Genomic DNA, 23,417 nt, shown 5'->3' on the forward strand with positions numbered 1-23,417 from the left:
AATTGGACAACCATCTCTAACCTCATAACCTCGACCACTGGTGTCAACTGCATACAATAATTTTTTGCTCTGTAAATAACTCTCTTCATTAAAGAAAGGCTCTGAACTGTAACTGTGTTTCCATTCTCCCAAAAAAACATCACAAAGGGGTCGATTCTGATCCTGTGTTTTTTTTTTTCCATACGACTCGTATCCGTAATTTTTTCCGTACAAATCTTACAAGTCTCGTCCGACCCGTGAAGTACGATTCGTATGGGAAAAATACATACGGATCGGCCCGATCCGTACGAATCGTATCGGGAAAAGTTGTACGAGACGGACCCGGACACTTTTCCGTACGAATCCTAAAAATACTGTCCGACCGTACAAGTACGATCCGGACCGCATTTCCGGTTTCTGATTCGTTCGGAAAATGCCCCGTACACGGGGAATGACTTTACCCTCTACGCAGCGAACTTTGTACGACTCGTATCCCGGGAAAAGTTGTTCCCGGGGTGTGAGTCATACGGGGTACCAGTCGTACAGGCCCCCCATGCATATGTACGCACCTTACAACAACATCGCGCATGTACGCACCTTAGAACAACATCGTGTATGTACGGTGCATACCCCAACATTGCGTATGTACGGTGCGTACCACAACATCGCGTATGTACGCACCTTACAACAACATCGCATATGTACGCACCGTAGATACGCAATGTTGGGGTACGCACCGTACATACACAACGCATACACAATACATTACGGCTGTTTTTGGCTCCTGTAAGAAAAGAGCCGTACGGAGTGCCGTAGGGACGAATCGTACTTGCTGGGCCGGAAAACGCTGCTTAAATACATCCAGATGTCGCGTACAGGCTGTTCCGGATCCTATTCGTTGGTTTTTTTTTTACCCGTACGGTCTTTTGTACGATTCGTACGGAAATAGGCTTTCTGTACAAATCGTACTTCCTAGGTTGTACGGAAAGTTTACCGAGTACGAGTCGTACGGAGAAAATGCTCCGTACAACGATTCGTACAGCCTTTTTCCAGGATTGGAATCGGCCCCAAAATGTTTTTCTATTAATTACTCTTTTCCTCCTACTTTTGGCCTTCATTAAATGGATTGGTTTATCTAGTGATCGAATTCTGTTTAATACTAAAATTAATAGTTTCCTTTTTACTTCAAAAGCCTTTTCAACAAGGGTTTCAATATGCTTCTTCTTTTTATAAAATAGAGCTCTCTTTTTATATTTCTTCACATCTTTCAGCAAAAGATGTACTACTCTCTTGTAAAAAAAAATTGCGTAATTCCTTATACTGATTTTGCCTTCTTTTACCATACTTTGTCTCCTTTGACTGTCCATTTGCTTTTTTGCTTTTCCTCTTATTTTGAATTTTTTTTCTAGTTGAAGCATTCTCAGAGGTTTCAGCATTCTGTACATTCTGTTTGGTCCTACAAACATTTTTAAGAAATTGCTTTGTGATCTTACCAGAAGATTTTTTCTTTTTAGCCACATTATCTTGTTCATTCACTACTTGTGGTGGATGTTTCTTCAAGTAATTCTCCTGTCTCTGTTCTTTTCTTTTTCTTTTTTTTAATGGCATGATTTCTCTATTTTATCGGTGAAAAACAGTATCTCTAAAAAAGAATCACAAATAAATGTGTATTAATAACTTTCAAATGTATACTATTCTATTACTGTACAAACACATTTTATATAAATACTGACTAAGAAACTATAGTCCTGAAGCACAAGTGTGACGATGGTTAAAACACTTCATGCATAGTGCATACTACTTTGAAACAGTTCATGCCCTAAAGCCTGCCTCACTAAAAGACTACATGCTAACTGACTGAATGATTACAATACTACAAGGAGAGACACTGGGTGAGTGACAGGGTGTTTGCTAGAAGTGTATGGATACTGACTTGGATATTGATGGTGTGAAAGACAAGTGTGTAGGTGATTAGAGACCTACATGCATAGCGGATACGTGTTTGAATCCATCCATATGTTAAGTCCTGTCTCAGTCCAATAGTACTTGGATACTGACTGAATGTTTTGAGTATTGCAAGGAGAGTGCCAGGGTGAATTTATAAGTATTTGTATTTTGGTGCAGTAAATACATTAGTACATGGTGCTGAATAAGTCACTGGAGAAGTATAAGGGGAGTGACAGGGTGTTTGCGGAAACTGTATGAATACTGTCTGGGATATTGAAGGTGTGAAAGACAAGTGTCTAGCTGGCTACAGACCTACATGCATAGTGGATAGACGTTTGAAACAGTCCATAGAGTAACACTTGGATCACTGCAAAACTACCTGAGTACTGAATGATACATTAGAGTACTACAAACAGAGTGACTGGGTGAATCTTTTTAAGTTTTTGGGTTCTAGTGCAGTGAATAGATTAGTTCTTAGTGCCAATTGAGTCAGTGGAGGTGTGCAATTGAAGTGACAGAGTGTTTTTTGGAGTTTATAGATACTGACTGGGAAATTGAAGGTCTGAAAGAGAATTTTGTTGGTACCTAGAGACCTCCATGCATAGTGGAAACACGTTTGAATCAATCCATGTGCTAAGGCGTGCCTCACTCCATTAGTACTTAGGTACTGACTGAATGATTAGACTATTGCAAGAAGCATGCCTGGGTGAATTTATAAATGTTTCAGTTGTGACGCAGTGAATGCATTACTACATGGTATTGAATAAGTCACTGGAACAGTGCAAGGGGAGTGACAGGGTGTTTGCTGGAAGTACATGGATACTGACTGGGCAATCTTTTAAGCTTTTGTGTTTTGGTGCAGTGAATAGATTACTACATAGTGCCAGATGAGTCAGTAGAGGTGTGGAAGTGGACTGAAAGAGTGTTTACTGGAGTTTATAGATACTGACTAGTTAATTGAAAAAGTGAAAGACAAATGTATAAGTGACTAGAGGCCTGCATGCATACTGGACAGACGTTTGAAGCACTCCATGGGCTAAGGCGTGGGTCACTGCATGAGTACCCTGGGTACTGACTGAATCATTAGAGTACTGAAAGGAGAGTGCCTGGATAAATCTTTTAAGTTTTTGGGTTTTGGCACAGTGAATAGATTAGTACATGCTGCTGAATGAGTCACTGGAGGTGTGCAAGGGGAGTGACAGGTGTTGGAGTATATAGAAACTGACTGGGCAAATGAAGGTGTGAAAGACAATTGTGTAGGTGGTTAGAGACCTGCATGCATAGTGGATAGTCATTTGAAGTAGTCCATGTGCTAAAACCGGGTACACTACATAAGTACCTGGGTATTGACTGAATCATTAGAGAAGTACAAGGAGAGTGCCTCAGTGAATTTATAAGTGTTTGGCTTTTGGCGCAGTAAATCGATTAGTACATGGTGCTGAATGGGTCACTGGAGAAGTGTAAGGGGAGTGACAGGGTGCTTGCGGAAACTGTATAAATACTGACTGGAATATTGAAGGTGTGAAAGACAAGTGTGTAGGTGGTTAGAGACCTGCATGCATACTAGACAGACATTTGAAGCAGTCCATTATCTAAGGCCTGGGTCACTGCATGTGTACCTGAGTACTGACTGAATCATTAGAGTACTGCAAGGAGAGTACCTGCATGAATCTTTTAAGTTTTTGGGTTTTGGCGCAGTGAATAGATTAGTACATGGTGCTGGATGAATCACTGGAGGTGTGCAAGGGGAGTGACAGGATGTTTATTAGAGTATATAGATACTGACTGGGGCAATTGAAGGTGTGAAAGACAATTGTATAGGTGATTTGAGGGAAGCATGCATAGTGGATAGACGTTTGAAGTAGTCCATGTGCTAAGTCCGGGTTCACTACATAAGTACCTGTATACTAACTGAATCATTAGAGTACTACAAGAAGAGTGCCTCGGTGAATTTATAAATGGTTGGGTTTTGGTGCAGTCAAAGTTGATTAGTACATGGTGCTGAATGAGTCACTAGAGGAGTGCAAGGAGAGTGACAGGATGTTTGCTGGAAGTGTATGGATAATGACTGGTGAATCGCAGGTATGAAAGACAAGTGTGTAAATGGTTAGAGGACTATGTGCATAGTGGCTAGGGGTTTGAAGCAGTCCGTGTGCTAAGGCCTGGTCACTCAATGAGTACTTGGGTTCTGACTGAATGATTAGAGTACTGCAAAGACACTGCCTAGGTGAATTTATAAGTGTTTGAGTTTTGGTGCACTGAAAGGATTAGTACATGGTGCTGAATGGATCAGTAGAGTAGTACAAAGGCAGTGTCAGGGTGTTTCCTGGAAGTGTATGGAAATTGACTGGGGGATCGAAGGTGTGAAAGACAAGTGTGTAGGTGATTAGAGGACTACATGAATAGTGGATAGGCGTTTGAAACAGTCCATGTGCTAAGGCCTGGCTCACTGTATGGGTACTTGGGTACTGACTGAATGATTTGAGTACTGCAAGGAAAGTGCCTGGATGAATTTATAAGTGTTTGGCTTTTGGTGCAGTGAATGGATTAGTACATGGTGCTGAATTGGTTACTGGAGGAGTGCAAGGGGAGTGACAGGGTGTTTGCTGGAGTGTATGGATACTGACTAGGGAATTGAAGGTGTGAAAGACAAGTGTGTAGGTGGTTAGAGGACTGCATGCATAGTGGATAGGGGTTTGAAGCAGTCCATGTGCTTAGGCCTGGCTCGCTGCATGAGTACTTGGATACTGACTGAATGATTAGAGTACTGCAAGGTGAGTGCCTGGGTGAATTTATAAGTGTTTGGGTTTTGGCGCAGTGAATGGATTAGTACATGGTGCTGAATGGGTCACTAGAGGAGTACAAGGGGAGTGGCGGGTGTTAGCTGGATGTGTATGGATACTGACTGTGGAATTAAACGTGTGAAAGAGAACTGTGTAGATGGTTAGAGGACTGCATGCATATTGGATACGCATTTGAATCAATGCATGTGCTAAGGCCTGCCTCACTTCGTTACTCCTTGGATATTAACTGAATGTTTACAGTATTGCAAGGACAGTTCCTGGGTGAATACATAAGCAATGACTGCCTTCTAATTCTACCAAAACTTGAGAACAGGAAAGGTTTTTAAGCAATTATGTGTATGCAAAGATATGAAGTACCCAAATGATTCTCTCACAGTGGTTCCCAAATGCACACAGACTCACAGTGTGATTCTAGACAAGCAACACTATCCCTAGGAGTTTACCAAAACTCATTCACTACTGTGGAAGGGGTAAGGGGACTGCACACAATCCACATATTTCAGTACTGCACTTTACTGTCAAAGCCTGACTCATTTTATCAATGCATAAGCAAAGACTGGCTTTTAATGCTACTAAAACTTGACAACATGACATGTTTTAAAACAGTTATCTGTCAGCAAATACATGATGTTACCAAATGCTTCTCTCACAATGGTTGCCCAAATGCACACGAACTCACAGTGTGATTCTAGACAAGCAACACTATCCCTAGGAGTTTACCAAAACTCATTCACTACTATGGAAGGGGTAACGGGACTGCACACAATCTACATATTTCAGTACTGCACTTTAGTGTCAAAGCCTGACTCACTTTATCAATGCATAAGCAAAGACTGGCTTCTAATGCTACTAAAACTTTACAACATAACCGGTTTTAAAACAGTTATCTGTCAGCAAATACACGATGTTACCAAATACTTCTCTCACAATCCTTACCCAAATGCACACAGACTCACAGTGTGATCTTAGACAAGCAACACTATCCTAGAACTTTACCAAAACTCATTCACTACTCTGGAAGGGGTAAGGGTACTGCACACAATCTACATATTTCAGTACTGCACTTTACTGTCAAAGCCTGGCTCATTTTATCAATGCATAAGCAAAGGCTGGCTTCTAATGCTACTAAAACTTGACAACATGACAGGTTTTAAAACAATTATCTGCAAGCAAATACATGATATTACCAAATGCTTCTCTCACAATGCTTACCCAAATACACACAGACTCACAGTGTGATTGTAGACAGCCAACTATCCCTTGTACAAAATACATTTACTAGTCTACAAGATCTAAGGTGACTGCACACATTACAGAAAATTTTCTACTACACATTAGTACCAAAATGTCTCTCTCAAAATGATTCCTATATGCACACAGACTCACTGTGTGATTCTAGACAAACAACACTATCCTTTGCACTATACCAAAACACATTTCTTAATCTACGAGTACTACATTTTAGTGTAGAACCATGACTCATTTTGCAAATTCATAAACAATGACTGGTTTCTAATTGTACTAAAATATAAAAACAGCACAGTTATCTATCTGCAAACACATGAAAAACACAAATGCTTATCAAATAATGGTTTCTACATGCACACACACTGTCAATAAGATTGTAGACAAAAAAAAGTACTCCGTGCATTTTAGCAGGAGAAACACATTAGTTTGATTAAAATCAAAATAGACCACATACATCCCCTCACAATTAAATAACTCACCTTTCAAGTTGTTTTGTAGATTAACCCCTTCAGCGCGGCGCGGATTCCCGCGCCACGCTGAAGGTTCGTTGCGCGGGCGGGCTCATGACGGAACGGTTCCGTCATGAGCACAGCCCAACCGACGCTCATGACGGAACCGTTCCGTCTTGAGCGCCAAAGGGGTTAAGAAGTATGTCAGTCACACACCAGATTTTCTTATACATAATCTCTGCACTGTGCACCTGTCAGCAAAACCAAAGAATGGCAAAGTTTCCCTCTCATTTTCCACACATATACATGTAAACATCAAATCACATTCCTTCCCACATAAATTCAAAAGCTAACACACATTTCTATTGGTTAAACATTTCAACCCTTTCCAAATGACATACATTTGAACCCTACCCCGAATCTGCCTTCTGCCTGTTACCATAGAAACAGGTCATGGAACATTGAACTGAGCACACAGGTCACAAGTTCAGCACACAATGTTGCTAATCAAAACAGCAAGTGTGCTTGACTTTTCAACATATCAGCTTATCATATATAATGTTCCTTTCAATCAGTTTTTGTTAACCAATGAGAATCATGCGTTTAAAAAACAGAAACATGCACCCTACCTTTCAGTGTAGAAAGTTGTCAAACGACCAATGATTTCTTGTCTTTTTTCAAAACTGCATCTTAGCCACCATTTTAGAAAAATCTTACTTTTCAAACTGCCATTTCATTTACAGAGACCATCTGAGTGCATCCAGACCTCCCTTCAAGATGCTTAGAGTGTGGATTGTGGGACACAGCTATATTTTCTGGAGCCAAAGGTATGCAGAAAACAAAGGCATTCACAAAGACCTAGGTTTGCCAAATGTAGACATTAAATGGATTGGACAGAGAGGATTAAAGTGGCACCAATTGATGCCATTGGTAAATTCCTTTATGCATATCCAACACCCTGACCTCATAATAGTGCACTGTGGTGGCAATGACCTAGGCACTTTGACTGAAGTAGGTCTGGAAATGCTTATGAAGGACACCTTTGCAGAATTGATTTAACTTTTTCCCAAAACTGCCTTTGTGTATTCCAACATATGCCAAAGGCAGAAATGGAACTGGTCCAATCATTTTTGTCCACAGATTGAGAAAGCTAGGAAACATGTGAATAAATCTGTTTCTGCTTTTCTCCGAGACTATAGAATGGGGTCCATTTACAATAACAATCTGCGCTTTCATATGCAAGAGATGTATAGGAGAGATGAAGTACACTTTACTGATGAAGGAAACAGAGTCTTCCTCAACAATTTTAAACTCTGTATAGGTACTTACTTATAAGTACCAAAAACTCTCAATGAACACAACAGCTCTTTTTAGAGCCACTCAAGAACTAAACACTTAAGCTTGATGTTTATCTCCCAAAAATGTCAGTTTTTTTTCCTTGGATCCGTGCACCCAACGCGTTAGAAACCGCGCACCCAACGCGAGAGAAATCGTGTACCCAACACGTTAGGATGCGGGACTCCTAATTTTATCGTAAAAAAAATAAATAGCCCCATCACTAATTTTTATTATCCCCGGGGACCCCATCCCCTGGGGTTTATTAAAAAACATTGGGGACCGTGGGGGGAACCCCAACGCCCCTACGGTCCCACCTGGCTCCCCGCGTCCTTCGGGAGCCGGCATTGCTTTTCTACATGGGGAGCTGCTAACATGCAGCTCCCCGTGTGGAAAAGCAATATCATTTGGATTTTGAAAGAGAGAGCAGGTTTCCCTGCTCTCTCTTTCAAAATCCAAACGAAGTTTGCTATGGGAGGGCAGGAGACTCCCGCCCTCTCATAGCAAACAACAGTGTCCTGGGGTGGGCACCCCAGGACACTGTAGGAGCCGGCCCTGGGGGGTGGCGCTCCCCAGGGCCGTCAAGGGCTCCAGGAGGGGGCCACGCAGCCCCCCTCCCCCATTCATTTTTAAAGATTCTGCCCCCGGGATTTGGCCCCCCGGGGGCTAATTATTAACAAAGCACGGAAGCCCGCGCATCGGGGTTTTTTTTTCTGGCCGGATCTGCGCACCCTGCGCGCATTTCGCCATTTAAAAAAAAAAAAGGGGGCCCCAGGGGGTCCCAGAAGGGGATGTCATTTGAGATGTCATCAGTGATGTAATCAGTGATGTCACTGACCATGTCATGAGTGATGTAATATGTGATGTCATCAGCAGTGCATTGCGGGGGTGCGAGTTATAGTTTGCTGAACTATTTATAACGGGGGAATTTCAATGGTTTTGTACGAGTGAAATGTTCAGCTAACTATAACTTTCTCTAAAACCTATGTTTTTTTCAGTGAATATATATATATATACACACACACACACACACACACACACGCACACACACACACACACACATATATATATATATATATATATATATATATATATATATATACACACACATACAAATATTGCAGGCTGCCATTGCAGGACTCAGGACTTAGTCCCCTGTCCTGAATTTAACAGAAAAATTATATATGGGGGCAGGATAGGGATTCTCTGTCCCCACTAGGCCACGTATTCAATTGAAATAACAAAGGTTTGAGGGTGCTAAAGATCATAAAGCCTGCAGCCTTCATACTGTGGTGAACAGATAGCCAATCTTTTGAAGCAAAAGAAGCACATGTGCATAACTTAGTACCTGAAGCACACAATATTCTATGTTATGTAGAAAATGTCATGCTGAGACGATTCTGTCTAATAACTCATGGGTGCTTTCAAAACTTACGGCCTTATTATGAGTTTGGCAGTCTTCAACTGGGACCGCCACCGCGGCAGTCCCCTAGAAGACTGCCAAACCCGTGGTGCACCTGCCTGCCAGATTATAATTTTAATCCAGGGCGGACAGGCGGTGCTGCGACGGTGTCACTGGAGTGGGTACGTTAGGCTCCTTGGAGAGCCTATACAACCTACTGCTGCTGTGTGAGAGCCTGCTGCACGTACATGCACTGTGTGGCATGAACCATGCTGTGCATGCCACACAGTGCATGCACAAAAGTGCAATTGTAGGGGGGCACAACATGTGCTCACACACACACACCCCCATAGGCAGATTTTCCTGGGGCCCTGTCAGGGCCCCCTTACATGCATTTCTGTCATCCTTTTCATGGTGAGGTCCACACCATGAATTGAGCGGTGGAAATGCAAGTCGTAATATGGTCAACAGTGCCGGCATCGGCATCATCGGCATACACAGATCCCTTTCCGCACCGCCACTGCAGTGGGAACCTGGATCCTGGTGGAGGTCTTGTGTCCCAAACCCACCATCATAATTCGGTGGTCGGACTGCCGGGCTGGTGGTTGCACACCTCAAAATCGAACATTTCTAGACTGAGGACAGTCTGCCAGGAAGAATGCTGGATGCTGTAGGAGGGACTGCCACTCTGTCTGTTGCTTTCTTGTGCTGGCCTGCGGCTTGCTGCTTCTATCCTGGGAGAGAAAGGACTGAACTTTCCTTTCTACATTCTGCTACCAGAGTTCTTCAAGGGCTTGTGTATGCTTGCTTCCTGTTAGGAAGCTTCAGGGCCATCAAAGAGTCCAGCTACCAGTTCCTGGGCTCTTCTGCTGAGAGTCCTAACTTGCCGATTGGTGCCACATCCAGTTCCTGGGCCCTTAGAAGTGTAACCTGGGGATCTAAAGAGAAAATACACGCAGCGTCTCCCAGCACTGTGTTCTCGATACATCACTGCACAAGATTGACGCATTGCACTTCCTGCACTGAAGCACGGTTCCTGATTTGTTCATCAACAGCAGCTTTCACCAAAGGCCCCAGCTCGCTGACACAGTGGATCAGAAAAATTGCTGCAGCGTGAGTTCCGAGCACCATGCCACCGACATCCATAGTTCCCGCTCCAACGCAGCACCTGCTTGCGGCTGGAAAATAGATGCAGCGCCTGCTTTGCTGCTAGTGTAACGATCCAGCGTGTATGGATTTTCAATGCATCTTCTGTAGATGGTGACTCTTCATCGACACACCGCAGTAAAGAACCACGACGTGTGGCCGGAAACCGACGCATCACCTCTCCTTCCAGTAAGGAACCGATGTATCACCTCCCCTGACAGTAAGGAACTGACACATCACCTTCCCTGCCTGGCAGTAATGAACAGACGCATCACCTTCCCTGGCAGTAAGGAACCAACACATCACCTCCCCTATGGAGTAAGGAACTGTGCATTGCTTTGCTTTTTCGGCGCGCCACCTCCCCTGCGACTGGCACCAGCTTTGATTTTTGATGCAAATAAGGTACTTTGTGCTAAAACGAATGCATCCATGGATGTCTATGGACTAAACTTGCTTAATGTTTTAAAAGAGATATCTTGGCTTGTGTATGTTGGCTGTTTGTTGTTTTGGTCTTGTTTTATTCAGATAAAAATTGGCTATGTTTCTACAGTGGTGTGGACTCCTTTTGTAGTGTTTTCACTGTATTGCTGTGTGTGTGGTTACAAATGCTTTACACATTGCTTCTGAGATAAGCCTGACTGCTTGTGCCAAGCTACCAAGGGGGTGAGCAGCTGTATCATAGCTGTGTGACTCCCTTACCCTGACTAGAGTGAGGGTTCCTGCTTGGATAGGGTGCAACCCACTGCCAACTAGAGTACCCAAATCTAACAGGGAGTCATGCATAAATGCTAATATCGGAGACCCTCTGCCCCCACTGAAGAAGACAGGAATAATGCGGTCAGTACCACCAATCCAACAAACCCCAAACAGAGCAAACAGAGTGCTTTCGTGACTTTAGAGCACTGCTCTGGGCTCTACGTCTATGCAACATGGAGGTGCATCAGTGATCTTGATGGATTGTTAGGCTCACTGAGGAAAATGTGTTTCAGTGCTTTTTAAACAATTTCTTCTCATATTCTACCCTGTAGCGATTGTAACACTAGCTTTCATTAACACAGTTTTTAAGTAACAAATGTATTGTAGTTACCTCTATATAGTGCTTACACTCCCTGACAAAGCATTAAGGGGCTTTATTGTGCGTTGCAAAGTTCTTCTAGAAACTAAGGTTAGTGGTTAGTCTCTAGAACATTATTAGTTATTATGTTTAGCCTTGTGCATTCAGGGAAGTAATTCCATGTATTTTCACTTATTTTTTGGAGTGGAGATACATTGATGGTAATCAAATGACAGCAGGGGCTTTGTGGTATCACACAGGTTACTGAAGAGACGAACAGAGGGTCTTGAATGGAGTATGTATCATTGGGGTTAGAGTGAGAAGGGTTGTGATCTATTGATAGAGATGCACCTAACACCTTACTTTGGTGTTTTCTATAATGCAGATTTTACGATTAGGCAGGAAGATCAGAAGCAGTAGGAAGAACATGGAGACAGTGGAGGCTTGATGTACTATAAATGAGTTTTAGAGGAGAGGTCAGAACAGCGCCATACGCTGATGGTACTTGTCATCCTGACTCCCAGGCTCCACTAAATCCACAAAGGCTAATGAGGGGGCTTAAGCACTCCCAGTCCAATGGGTTTCGGGCTCCTGCCACTTTCCTGTGTTGAGGCCACAACCCCTCCTCCACTTCTCCTGGACTCGCTGCAATGCCAGTGAGATGGGCCTTTCGTACACAGGCTCTCTGCATAGTTTTCCCTCACTTTTCCACACTTGTGCCGTCATAGTGAACGACAACCCTACTGATGGTCTAAGACAAACATGCCACTCTGCTCCTGCCAATCAGTCAGAATTATGACCCCCACTCTACCACACCAAATCATTAAGGATTGCTACCTACTATACAAGGTAGCCCAAGTGACCTCATTAAAGAGATCGCAAAGTTTCCGTTTCATAATTCTTTGAACTGCAAACAGAAGCAGATAGCAGTGGCTGGGCATCAGAACCCAAGAGGTAGCCAGTAGTAGGACAAAGCAAGGTTGACTAGCAAAGGGGATCATCTTAACTCCCAGGGAAAATATTCAGGGATGTCATTTGAGATGTTATCAGTGATGTCATCAGTGATGTCACTGATCATGTATTTAGTGATGCAATATGTGAGGTCATAAGCAGTGCATTGCAGGGGCATAAGTTATATTTAGGGCAGCTAACTATAACTGCTGAATTTCTCAGGTTTTGTTTGACTGAAATGTCAGCCTAACTATAACGTCCCTGTAACCTTTGTATTTTTCAGTGAATTTCTATGTTTAAAAACATTATATTTCCTAACTATAACGTCCCTGTAACCTTTGGTATTTTCAGTGTTTTTCTAAGGTTTTTTATTTCATATCTCAAGTCATGAGCAATCTCCCCTCACATTGACATTCTAGCCTTTTTTGTTCCCCTCCCCATACTCCAGTAGCTCAATTTCCTTGGTGACCAACAATGTAACTAATCACACATCTACTTATTTAAAATGTATTGCACAACCTAATTGTATTCACTACCTTACTTACACCATCCAATCAAATATGATGTGTTAAACTTTACATGTTAGAGTCATCTTAACTGACTTCATTTTCAAAACTGCCTCATTCAGCTGCAGACTTATCCTGTGTGCTACTGCTGCATCCTTCAAAATGGTTAGTGTGTGAATAGTGGGTCATAGCTCTGTCTTCTGGGCAAGAGAGTTTACAAAAAACAGAGGGATTGACAGAGACCTAGGTTTTCCTAATATGGATATTAGTTGGTTTGGCCAGAGAGGGTTAAAGTGGCATCAACTGCTACCATTGGTGAAAAGCATTATGGAGAACCAACATACAGACCTCACGATTGTGACCTGTGGTGGCAATGAACTGGGCACATTGACTGGGGTAGACTGGAAATCCTAACGAAGAATACCTTTGAACAATTAATGCAACTTTTCTCTTACACTGCCTTGGTGTTTTCCAACATATGTCAGAGGCAGAACTGATCTTCTGAATTCTAGATGGAGAAAGTCAGGAAACATGTTAATAAAACTGTTTCAGCATTCCTCAGAGACCATAGCATGGGCTCTTTCTACAATAATAACCTGTGCTTCAACATGCATGGAATATACAGGAGAGATGGTGTTCACTTCACCGATGAAGGCAACAGAGTGTTTCTGAACTGCATTCCCTCATATATGTAGTCATCATATACTCCCAATTAACACAACAGGTCTTTTAAGAGCCACCCTATGTCCCAAATAGTTGTTATTTTTAACTGTAAATCTTTTTTTTAAAACACTCTCGATTCTACGGATCGATTGTGGATCCACAAACTAAAAGCACACATTCAATGCAAAACAGCTCATTAACTATTTCTACCAAAGGGCTCTGAATGGATCTCACAGTGGGTATAACAGACTCGAAATGGGTATCATTTTAGGTGCATAGTCAGTTTGTGAGTGGGTGTAACAGTGTTTTTATGGTATATAAATAGGTGTGACAATGTCTGTATAGGTATGTGAAATGGTGTGACAGTATCTCTATCAGTATGTGAATCAGCGTGACAAAGTCTGTATGGGGTTCTGAATGGGTATGACAGTATCCATATGGGTTTGTTAATGGGTGTGACAGTAACTGTTTAGGTATGTGAATGAGTGTAACAGTGTATATATGGCTTTGTGCGATGTGTGTGACAGTGTCTGTATGGGTCGGTAAATAGGTATTACAGTATCTTTATGGGTATCAGAATGGGTGTGACAGTGCCTGTATGAGTTTGTGAATGGGTGTGACATAGTCTCTATGGGTATGTGAATGGGTGTAACAGTATTTGTTTAGATATGTGAATGGGTGTGACAGTGTATGTAAGGGCTTGTTAATGGGTATGACAGTGTCTGTAGGGGTTTGTGAACGGGTATAACAGTGTCTCTATCAGTATGTGACTGGGTGTGACAGTGTCTGAGTATGTGAATATGTATAACAGTGTCTGCATGGGTTTGCAAATGGGTGTGACAGTGTCTGTATGGGTTTGAAAATGGATGTGACAGTGTCTGTATGGGTTTGTGAATGGGTGTGATAGTGTGTATTAATATGTGAATAGGAGTGAGAGTGTAAATAGGTGTGACAGTGTCTTTATTGATATCTGAATGGGTGTGACAGTGCCTGTACGGGTTTGTGAATGGGTGTGACAGAGTGTCCATAGTTATGTGAATAGGTGTGACAGTGTCTGTTTAGGTACATGAATGGGTGTGACAGTGTCTCTAAGGGTTTGTGAATGGGTATGACAGTGTCTGCATGGGTTTCTCAATAGGTGTAACAGTGACTGAATAGGTTTGTGAATGAGTGTCACAGAGTATCTATGGGTATGTAAATGGGTGTCACAGTGTCTCTATAAGTATGCAAATGGGTGTGACATTGTCTGTATGGATTTCTGAATAGGTTTAACAGTGACTGTATAGGTTTGGAATGGGTGTCACAGAGTCTCCTATGGGTATGCAAATGGGTGTCACAGTGTCTATATGAGTATGTGAATGGATGTGACAGTGTCTGTATAGATTTCTGACTCCAGGACACATGTTCACCCCACTTTTATAACATGTACAAGGGGCCAGGAAACCTCTCACCTGACCCCTTCATTCAGTTTGCAAACAAGTTTTCAACCCTGGGGGCCGTTTCTCCAACAAATAAAATGGTGGTCAGCAGCAGACTCGACTACGGACTACGGAAACGCCCTCTACGCCGGAGCCTCGTCCAAACTCATCAACAGACTACAGAGAATCCAGAACACCTCTGCACGCCTGATCCTCGACGTCCCACGCCGCGACCACATCACCCCCCACCTGAGGAACCTACACTGGCTCCCCGTCGACAAAAGAATCTCCTTCAAGCTCCTGATCCACGCACACAAGGCACTCCACAAAACCAGCCAAGCCTATCTCAACAGTCGACTCTCCTTCAACGTACCCAACAGGAAACTCCGCTCCGCTGACCACGCCCTGGCCACGGTCTCACGCATCTGGAGAACTACTTCCAGAGGCAGATCCTCCTCCCATCGCGCCGCCAGGACCTGGAACACCCTCTCCCTCCACCTGCAACAAACCAAAGACCTGCTGACCTTCAGGAGACAACTCAAGACCTGGCTCTTTGACCAAAATCAGCATCACCCCCTCCCCCTCCCCCCCGCGCCTTGAAACCCTCCCGGGTATGTAGTGCGCTTTACAAATTATGTGATTGATTGTTGATTGGTCGCAACTTTTCTGTGAAGGTGAGGCCAGCCAATCAGAAATATGCCAGTGAGCGTGAATCCCGGATTACCAGAGAGTTGATCCACGAATAATCCACATTCCCAGCTATACAAATTTGTTTTCCGGTTAACATCTCCAAAACTACTGAAAAATGTACACCAAATCACAAAACGCATGATCTGCATAAAAACATCTAGTTTCCTGCCAAATTTGGTATATTTCTGTCCAGCGGTTCAGCTTGTTCAAAGGTCTTATTGGAATTAACATGGGGAAAATGCGTTTTGGGACCCCTTCCTTTTTACATGACACCTACTGGAGAGATCACCCCAAGACTTTCCAGACAGTGCCTGAAATACTGGGCTAATATTTTGGGAAAATTTCATGGAGATTCCTCAAGCGGCGCCAATGATATAGGCACCTAAAAATGGCCTTTCTGATAGAAACTAGGTCCTAACTATAACTACCTACTGACAACTAGCTGGGTGCAGACTGGGGCCACAAGGGCCCTGGGTCTCCCACTGTGGCCCCCAATGATATGTTTTGTTGGTTCCCCTAGTTGGGTACCGGAGCCCCCAGTTAGAATGGAAAAGGCCCCAGTGGATGGGGTCCACAGGGCCTTTTAAGACTCGGGGAGGGGGGCCACATGCCCCCCCTATTATTAGTGTTTGGCCCTGGGAATCAGTTACCCCGAACCAATTGGTCTTGGGTAGGGGGGCATGCATCCCCTCCCCTAAATAACTGTTTTGGCCCCAGGAGATCAGATTATTCTTTGTCCTCTGGGATGGGGTCCCTGGGGCCCATTTGGGCTCTGGAAGGGGGTCCACACACTTCCCTTAAATAAATGTATTTGGCTCTGTGGGATCGGATCCCCAGGAGTCCAAAGACTTGGGGAGGGAGGTGACACCACTCTCCTATAATTAGCATATGGCCCCTATGATGGGGTCCGCAAGATTAATGGTGGCTGTGAGAGAGGGGGTGGAACACCCCCTCCACTTTAAAAAAAATGGTCTTGTGGATGGAGTATCTGGGGCCAATAGTGCCTTGGGAAGAGGGGCCACACACACCCCCTCTCCTTTATTAAAAAAAAGGCCTAGAGGGATGGGGTCCCTGGGGCCAATAATGCCTTGGGAAGGGGGGCCCCTCCTCTTTCATTAAAAGAAGTTTCCCGGGATTGGGTCCATGAGTTGACTAGAGCCTTGGGAAGGAGGACCACATGTACTTCCTACTCTTTTTTAAAGATAAAAGACACTAGGGGATGGGTTCACCAGGCCAATAATGGCTTGAGGAGGGGGGGCCACACGGCCCCTCCCCAAAGAGAGATGGCAGCCCGCTGGTGCTTGGTTGCAGGGCATAGCTACAGGCCAGGGTCTGCGACGAGCCCCACTCCACGCACGGCCAAAGGCAAGGGCTTGCTTGACTGCTAGGTGTTGGCTTTATGCATTAAATAATGTATTACTTAGGTGAAACCTTTGGTGCCAGTGTAATGTTTTAAACTCAGTTATAGTTATCTCTAGTAACTATGAGTCGTGCCCTAAGGTAACTATAACTCACGCCCTTGCCATGCACTGCTAATTACCTCGTATATTGCATCACTCATGATTTGTTTTATGACATCATTGATAACATCACTGCAACATCTGAAATTACATCTTTGATGAAAAGACTATGCCTGGAATGGAGGGAGTTATAGTTATATGTATATACATGTATTTACATAGTCACTGAAAAAACCCTAAAGTTAAAATAACGCTATAGTTAGGTGAAATGTTTTAAAGTCTAAAAAACAGAGAAATTAACCAGTTATAGTTATAGTTATCTCAAGTAACCATAACGCATGTCCTAAGGTAACTGTAGCTCGCGTCCCCGCCATTCACAGTTTTCTCATTAATAATTAAATTGCAAATGTTGCAGTGATATTATCAGTGATGTCATAGAAGATGTGTGAGTGATATAATATGTGGGATAATTAGGAATGCATGGAGAGGGTGCAAGTTATAGTTACCTAAAAGAGACCAAGAGAGAGGGATAAGTGTGAGAGAGAGGGGTAATGAGACAGACAGGATAGATAAAATATCTCAGAGGTAGAGGAAAGGACAAATAGATGACGACCGATAGGGGTTGCAGGTACAGCTCCTGCTTTGCCCTTAGCTTCCCCAGCACTGCTTTTGCCACCCTCTGGCCTCTAAAGTGGTAAAATCAGTGCAAACAATGCAAGGGCGATTGCCCTTATTGGTGTTGGGGCTCCAACCTCCAACCTCCTCCCTACTTTTTACTTTTTATTATGCTTATAATGAATACTAGTCTTTCATTCAGTACTAGTGTACAAATGAAGTACCAGAAGCAGGAATGAGACAATCACTGACAGCTGAATTAAATTGTATAAAATGCTTTTCAACGTATGTTTCAAAGTATGTAGTGTCTGTTCATTCTGATGAGAGTGTGTTGTGTGAGAGAGAGCATGTGTATGTGTGAGCAAGTTTCTGTATGTGTGAGCATGTTTCTGTATGTATGAGCATGTTTGTGATAGTGAATGTGATTGAAAGAGCAATTGATAGGCAGTTAGAATGAATGAAACTGAGCTCAATTAATTGAGCATTATTGAGTCACACAGAGTGAAAAAGAGTTATTGGAACTGAATATGGATAAGAATGAATAAGGAGTATGAATGAGAAAGAATTAATGAACAAAAATGAATGAGTGAGAATGAATAAATGTGTCAGAATGAAATAAAATAAATATGAATGTGCCGGAGTGAGTGCAAGTGAGTGCGAAGGTATGAGTGAATGCATATGAATGAGTCAGTCATTGAGAATTAATGAGAAAGAATGAGCAAGAGTGAGTGAAAGTGTAAATTTGAGTGGGAGTAAAAATGAGTGAGTAAGAGAGAGTGCAAGAGAGTGAGTCAAAATGAATGAGTGTCAGTTAGAATTAATGAGTGTGGGAAATTAATGAGTGTGAGTGAATGAATGTAAGTAAGCATGAGCGAGAAAGTGGTGTTATGATTGCGAGTCTGTAGTTGTCCCTAGCATAATGAAGTTAATTTTTGGCTTATAGAGGCAGCCATGACAAAACACTGGTTCTGGCATGTTAGAGACAGTTCATATTATGATAGGCAGCTGTGACAAAATATTAACTTTTGCATACTAGATATAATTCTTGGCATATGGTGACACCCATAGAAAAATGCAGGCACTGGCATGCTGGAGGTAATACATGGCATAAAAGGTGCCCAGGACAAAATACTGGCACTTGAACATTGTCATAGGGAAGACAACTGTGGCATATTGTGAGGAGGAAAATTATGATAAAATACTAGGCTCGACATAAGAGTCACCTATTGGACATAGGCAGCACTAATGGCAAAATCTTGTAAGTCGCACATTGTATCTAATTTTTGGCCTAAAGGAGCATCCATGATGGGGCCATCCAAGACAAAATTCTGGCTCTGGTAAAATGGAGATATTATTTGACATATTGGGGACACCCATAGCACATTGCGACAAAAATGGGGTCAACTCAAGGACATCGTGAGTTTTCATTGGCCTTGCGCACCAAGAAAGGACTTGATTATTTAAAGAGTGGTCTTATAGGGCCTGTGCCCTTTTAGAAAATGTATGTGATAATTGTACTTTAAAATGCACTAACTAACCCTTTTTTCAAACTTTCCTTTGGGGATTACCCTCCTGAACTCCCTCTAAAACAGATGAGGCTCACTCACTTCACTCTTTTGAAACAATTCAAAGCAAGTGTTACGGCCCAACTGTCTTAAATATCACCAGGTAAACTGTGTCTTGATGAGCACTGTTTACTTTCTGCAGCTTGCACTAGAGCCAGGACATTACACATAATCTTCTAATTGAATAAAAAAATAAACTAAAAGCAAAAACATTTTTAAACAAGTTGTTGGTGTGTTTAATTATTGTGAATATTTGGAAAATGATATGTTTGAAAAAAAACTTCACTGCTGTGCTTTGCACGAGTAATAGTGCTATGCAAATGATCATATATCAAAATGTACTTAAAATAAAGTATAGTAATTTATTGATACCGTTCCCATTGGGTATATATTAGGGGAACAATTAAACCACGACTCTTTGTGGTATAAATAATTTAGGCTCCCAGCTCGATTTGTTGTGGTGCTATATCCTCTTCAGGCGAACACATACCGAACACATACATTTTCATTTACTAGAAAGAGTCAATTTCCCCAGGCATATCTTATCAGCACCTTAATACAGGATGCTGATAAGACCTTTCTGTTGTGGTATTTTACTCATTCAGTTAATATGGAACTTCAGACATCAATTAGGGTGATGCCATCAGTGGCGGCTCCTCTGCTAAGGCAGAGAAGCATCGCCCCACTGTTTGCAGCAGTGAAAGAAAGGAAAAATAAAATGATAATAACTCAAGGTTGTTATCATTTTATTTTTTCCTGCTGCCAACAGCTTTGCGGGCGGGACGGGGCTGCTCCGATGACAGAGGAGCAGTGAAGGAGTGGTTTGGCCACTCCAAGTGCGCATGACTCCATGGCAGGCTAGCCAATCCGTCATGCACACTTTACATGTTCTCCATTAAGGCTGCATCACAGCCTGTGTGGAGAACATGCCCAGGCCCGCAGACCCGGTCTCAGAACCGAACCACGGCGCTCAGACCTATCACAAGGCTGCATTGCAGCTTTGTGATTGGCTTAGGGGAACCAATCACCAGGCTGCATTTCAGCATTGTAATTGGCTCAGGGGAGCCTCAGCCCGGGTGCTTCCTTTTGTAAGACTGGCCAGGATTGAAGACGGCGAAACAACGGAAGAGAGGCGCGACGAGGGAGTAAGTAATTTATTTCTTCTTTTTTTACTCCCACTCACAACCCCACCCCTCTGCCCCTCCTCTTCTAATTGGTGCCGGCTGCTCCTGGTTGCCATCAAGTGCAAGTAACATCATTTCCTGGGAAGATGAAGCATTTAAGGTCATGATGATGTCACTTCTGGTGATGCCATTATGGTCAAAGTGTGTGTGATGTGACTGCCGATACAAATGGAATTTTCGTTAATTGGCGTCCATGTTGAGACTATCAAACGTAGAAACAGATGCTGTACCATTCAACATTTTTCTTTTTCTGTTTGTCCACTGTAGGAAATGAAGACAGTTGACAAAGAAATACGTACCTGGGATGTGTATATCGGACTAGAATCAACTGTTAAAAACCTATTAGTTTCTTTAAGAGCTGTAAATGAGCTACAGAATACTGCAGTGAGAAATCGGCACTGGCACCAACTGATGAACACAACTGGGGTATGAACTGTGGCTCTCTTATCTGTGCGAACTTTAAATTGGTCAGATTGGTTCAGGTTGGGCTTGCATCATCTTCCAATATTGTGATTCTCCCTCTAGGTGCAATTTGTTATGAATGAAGAGACGATATTGGGGGACTTATTAGCTCTGAATCTCCACAGAGTTGAAGATGAAGTCAAGAATATTGTGGACAAAGCTGTAAAGGAAATGGCTATAGAAAAGGTATGGCTGCATGTTAACTTGAAAAGTGCCGTTTTTGATTGCCAGATACTCAATTTTTTTATATTTTGGTACGTACTCCCAATCTAGGTGTGAATTACTCCAAAGTTTCAGGGAGTAAATTATATCCTTGAAAAACAACTTTGGGTCCTTAGTCATCAACTCCATCAACCAGTTTCACATACGTAAACTGTATTGTCGCAGGCCACAACATCCTGTATTGTTTTTCCCTCTCCCTCAAATGTGGACTTCTTCAGTCCCTTGTGATTGTGTGCCCCTTTTGTTGATTTTAGTCTTGGAAATTCCTTGTGATCTTGTAGGTCACTGTAAACTGCAGACTTTCAACCAATCCTTCTGCTGCATGACAGAAGGCCCATTGTGATTCACTGTAAAGTGAACATCTTCAAGGTATCTAGATAAATAAATGATGTTTTTCTGCGACTTGTCTTGGTGTTGGATATATACTCTTTCAAAATCAGGTGGAAAATCGTGTTTAGAAGACTTTTGAAGAATGGCTAATTACGACCATTTGCTCCTCCACTATGATCATCTAAGCCCTAAGTACAGTGGTAGTTGCGATGTTTCTATACTCACAAGTGGAACAGCTACATTGCTGTGACTAATTTAAACATGTTGTGCCCGATTCACAAAGGTAAACTGAGACGAAAGTTCAACTTTATGACTTTTGGTAGTCACAAAGGGCAGTCACAAAGGGCATTTACGAAAAGTCAGACTTTTGTCAAAATTAAACTTAAGTTTTGGTCTTAATTTTAACGTATACCAAAATTGAGACAATGGTCAAACTTTACTACTTGTAAATGCCCTTTGTGAATACTGAAAGTTGTAAAGTTAGACTTTCATCTCAGTTTACCTTTGTGAATCGGGCCTTTTGTGTTGTAAATTGTTCTTTTTTTATCAGTAAGGCTTTAAATCTTTAATTACCTCCTTATTTTCTTGGACTGTCTTCTTTTGGATGGTGCCAAGTCCGAATCAGGATAATTACCAGTAATTCCTTCTGATTCAAGCATCTCTTTGCCATCTCTTTTTCTTACCTACATACAAACATAGCATGGGTTGCCTGCACTCATTATTACCAACAGTCTTTGTTACTGCCATTAAGCAAATGCCCCAAAAATTTCTGGTGAGAAAGACACTCCCGGTGATCATGTGTGCTGTAACCCCATGTGAAGTGTTTTGCTAGTAGGTAATCAATCAACTCATTCAATATGCCATTTTTTCTTTGACACTCATGTGTCTCACTTTAATTCCAGTTGATGCACCCTACACTGTCTTTCCTTGTGATTAAACAATATGCATAAATCTAACATATGGTCTGAGTGATTAATGGTTTGAGATCATATTCTGGTGGTTGTAAAAGCTAGTTCATAACTTTCATATTATGCCTCGTGGAGGGGTCCTTTACACTTCAGTATCATTTAGGGACTGCTGAAGAAACTGCTACCATTAGAAATAACCGAAGAAGTCCTTGGATTTTGCATTAATCTACCCTTGTTTTCTGACTCATTAAGGGCCTGCTGTATGACTTTAACTTCTTTTGATGTGGGGTCTCATGTTACTGTTATGTTTGTCTCAACGGCTTCTTTGATGTGATCCTTTTTGCTCATCATCACAAAGGCCACCACCACTATTGCTATTCTGAATTTCAATTTCTTGATCAGTGGACTTTCTTTCCTTATGTGACAGATGTTTCTTGAATTTTCCAGATTTGTATGAAACCTTCTTTGCACCCCCTCAACATAAATCTCTTCTTTAAATCCAAGGTGTCAACTTACGGATGAAGTTTACTCATATACTTCTAACTATCTTATATTCTGGAATTCCTTGGCTTTGCTAAGAAAATAGTTATCACTTTAGTTTCCTCATGAACAGGAAATCTTCATTCTTTGAGGGAAATAATAATGTAGCTTTAGTTGAAACAAATGTTACTCCTTTTCATGAACATTTATCTCTTGTTCTCTTTTCCTGGTCCTTATTATGCTTCTCTGGGTTTACTTTAATTTTTTCATTGAGCTGTAAAAGAGACACTCTTTGTTTAGATGTAGATAGTCCTTCCTGTGTTTTCACCTGTGTCTTTGTGACAGTTGATTCTCTAAAATATGTAATTGTCAAGAACTTTATGCTGAGAAGTCTGTTACATTTCCTTCTTGATTACCTGAGAAAAGGGCAATTCCTCACAGTTGTCACAGTGCTGCCTTGCACTTAGATATACATGTGAAAGGTGTACCAGTTAGGAGGAAAATACCTACAACGGTAAAAAACCTTGCTGACAATATTGTTGTTCTCGATTGAAGTTAAGGAGTAATTTAGAAGTTAGTAAGCCAGGTGCCCAACTCTC

At 42.3% G+C, this 23,417-nt stretch overlaps 1 protein-coding gene across 1 annotated transcript in view; it reads left to right on the forward strand.

Annotated features, from left to right (window-relative positions):
• Positions 1-23,417, forward strand: part of LOC146861181 (dynein axonemal heavy chain 11-like) — a 2,741,463-nt gene that overhangs the window by 535,932 nt on the left and 2,182,114 nt on the right. Inside the window, exons 15-16 of the mRNA XM_085646213.1 lie at positions 20,684-20,842; positions 20,942-21,064. Coding sequence (XP_085502339.1) covers positions 20,684-20,842; positions 20,942-21,064 — 282 coding nt within the window. The remainder of the gene's footprint in view (positions 1-20,683; positions 20,843-20,941; positions 21,065-23,417) is intronic.

This window comes from Triturus cristatus, chromosome 3_1 (assembly GCF_964204655.1).
Source record: "Triturus cristatus chromosome 3_1, aTriCri1.1, whole genome shotgun sequence".
NCBI classification, from domain to species: domain Eukaryota; kingdom Metazoa; phylum Chordata; class Amphibia; order Caudata; family Salamandridae; genus Triturus; species Triturus cristatus.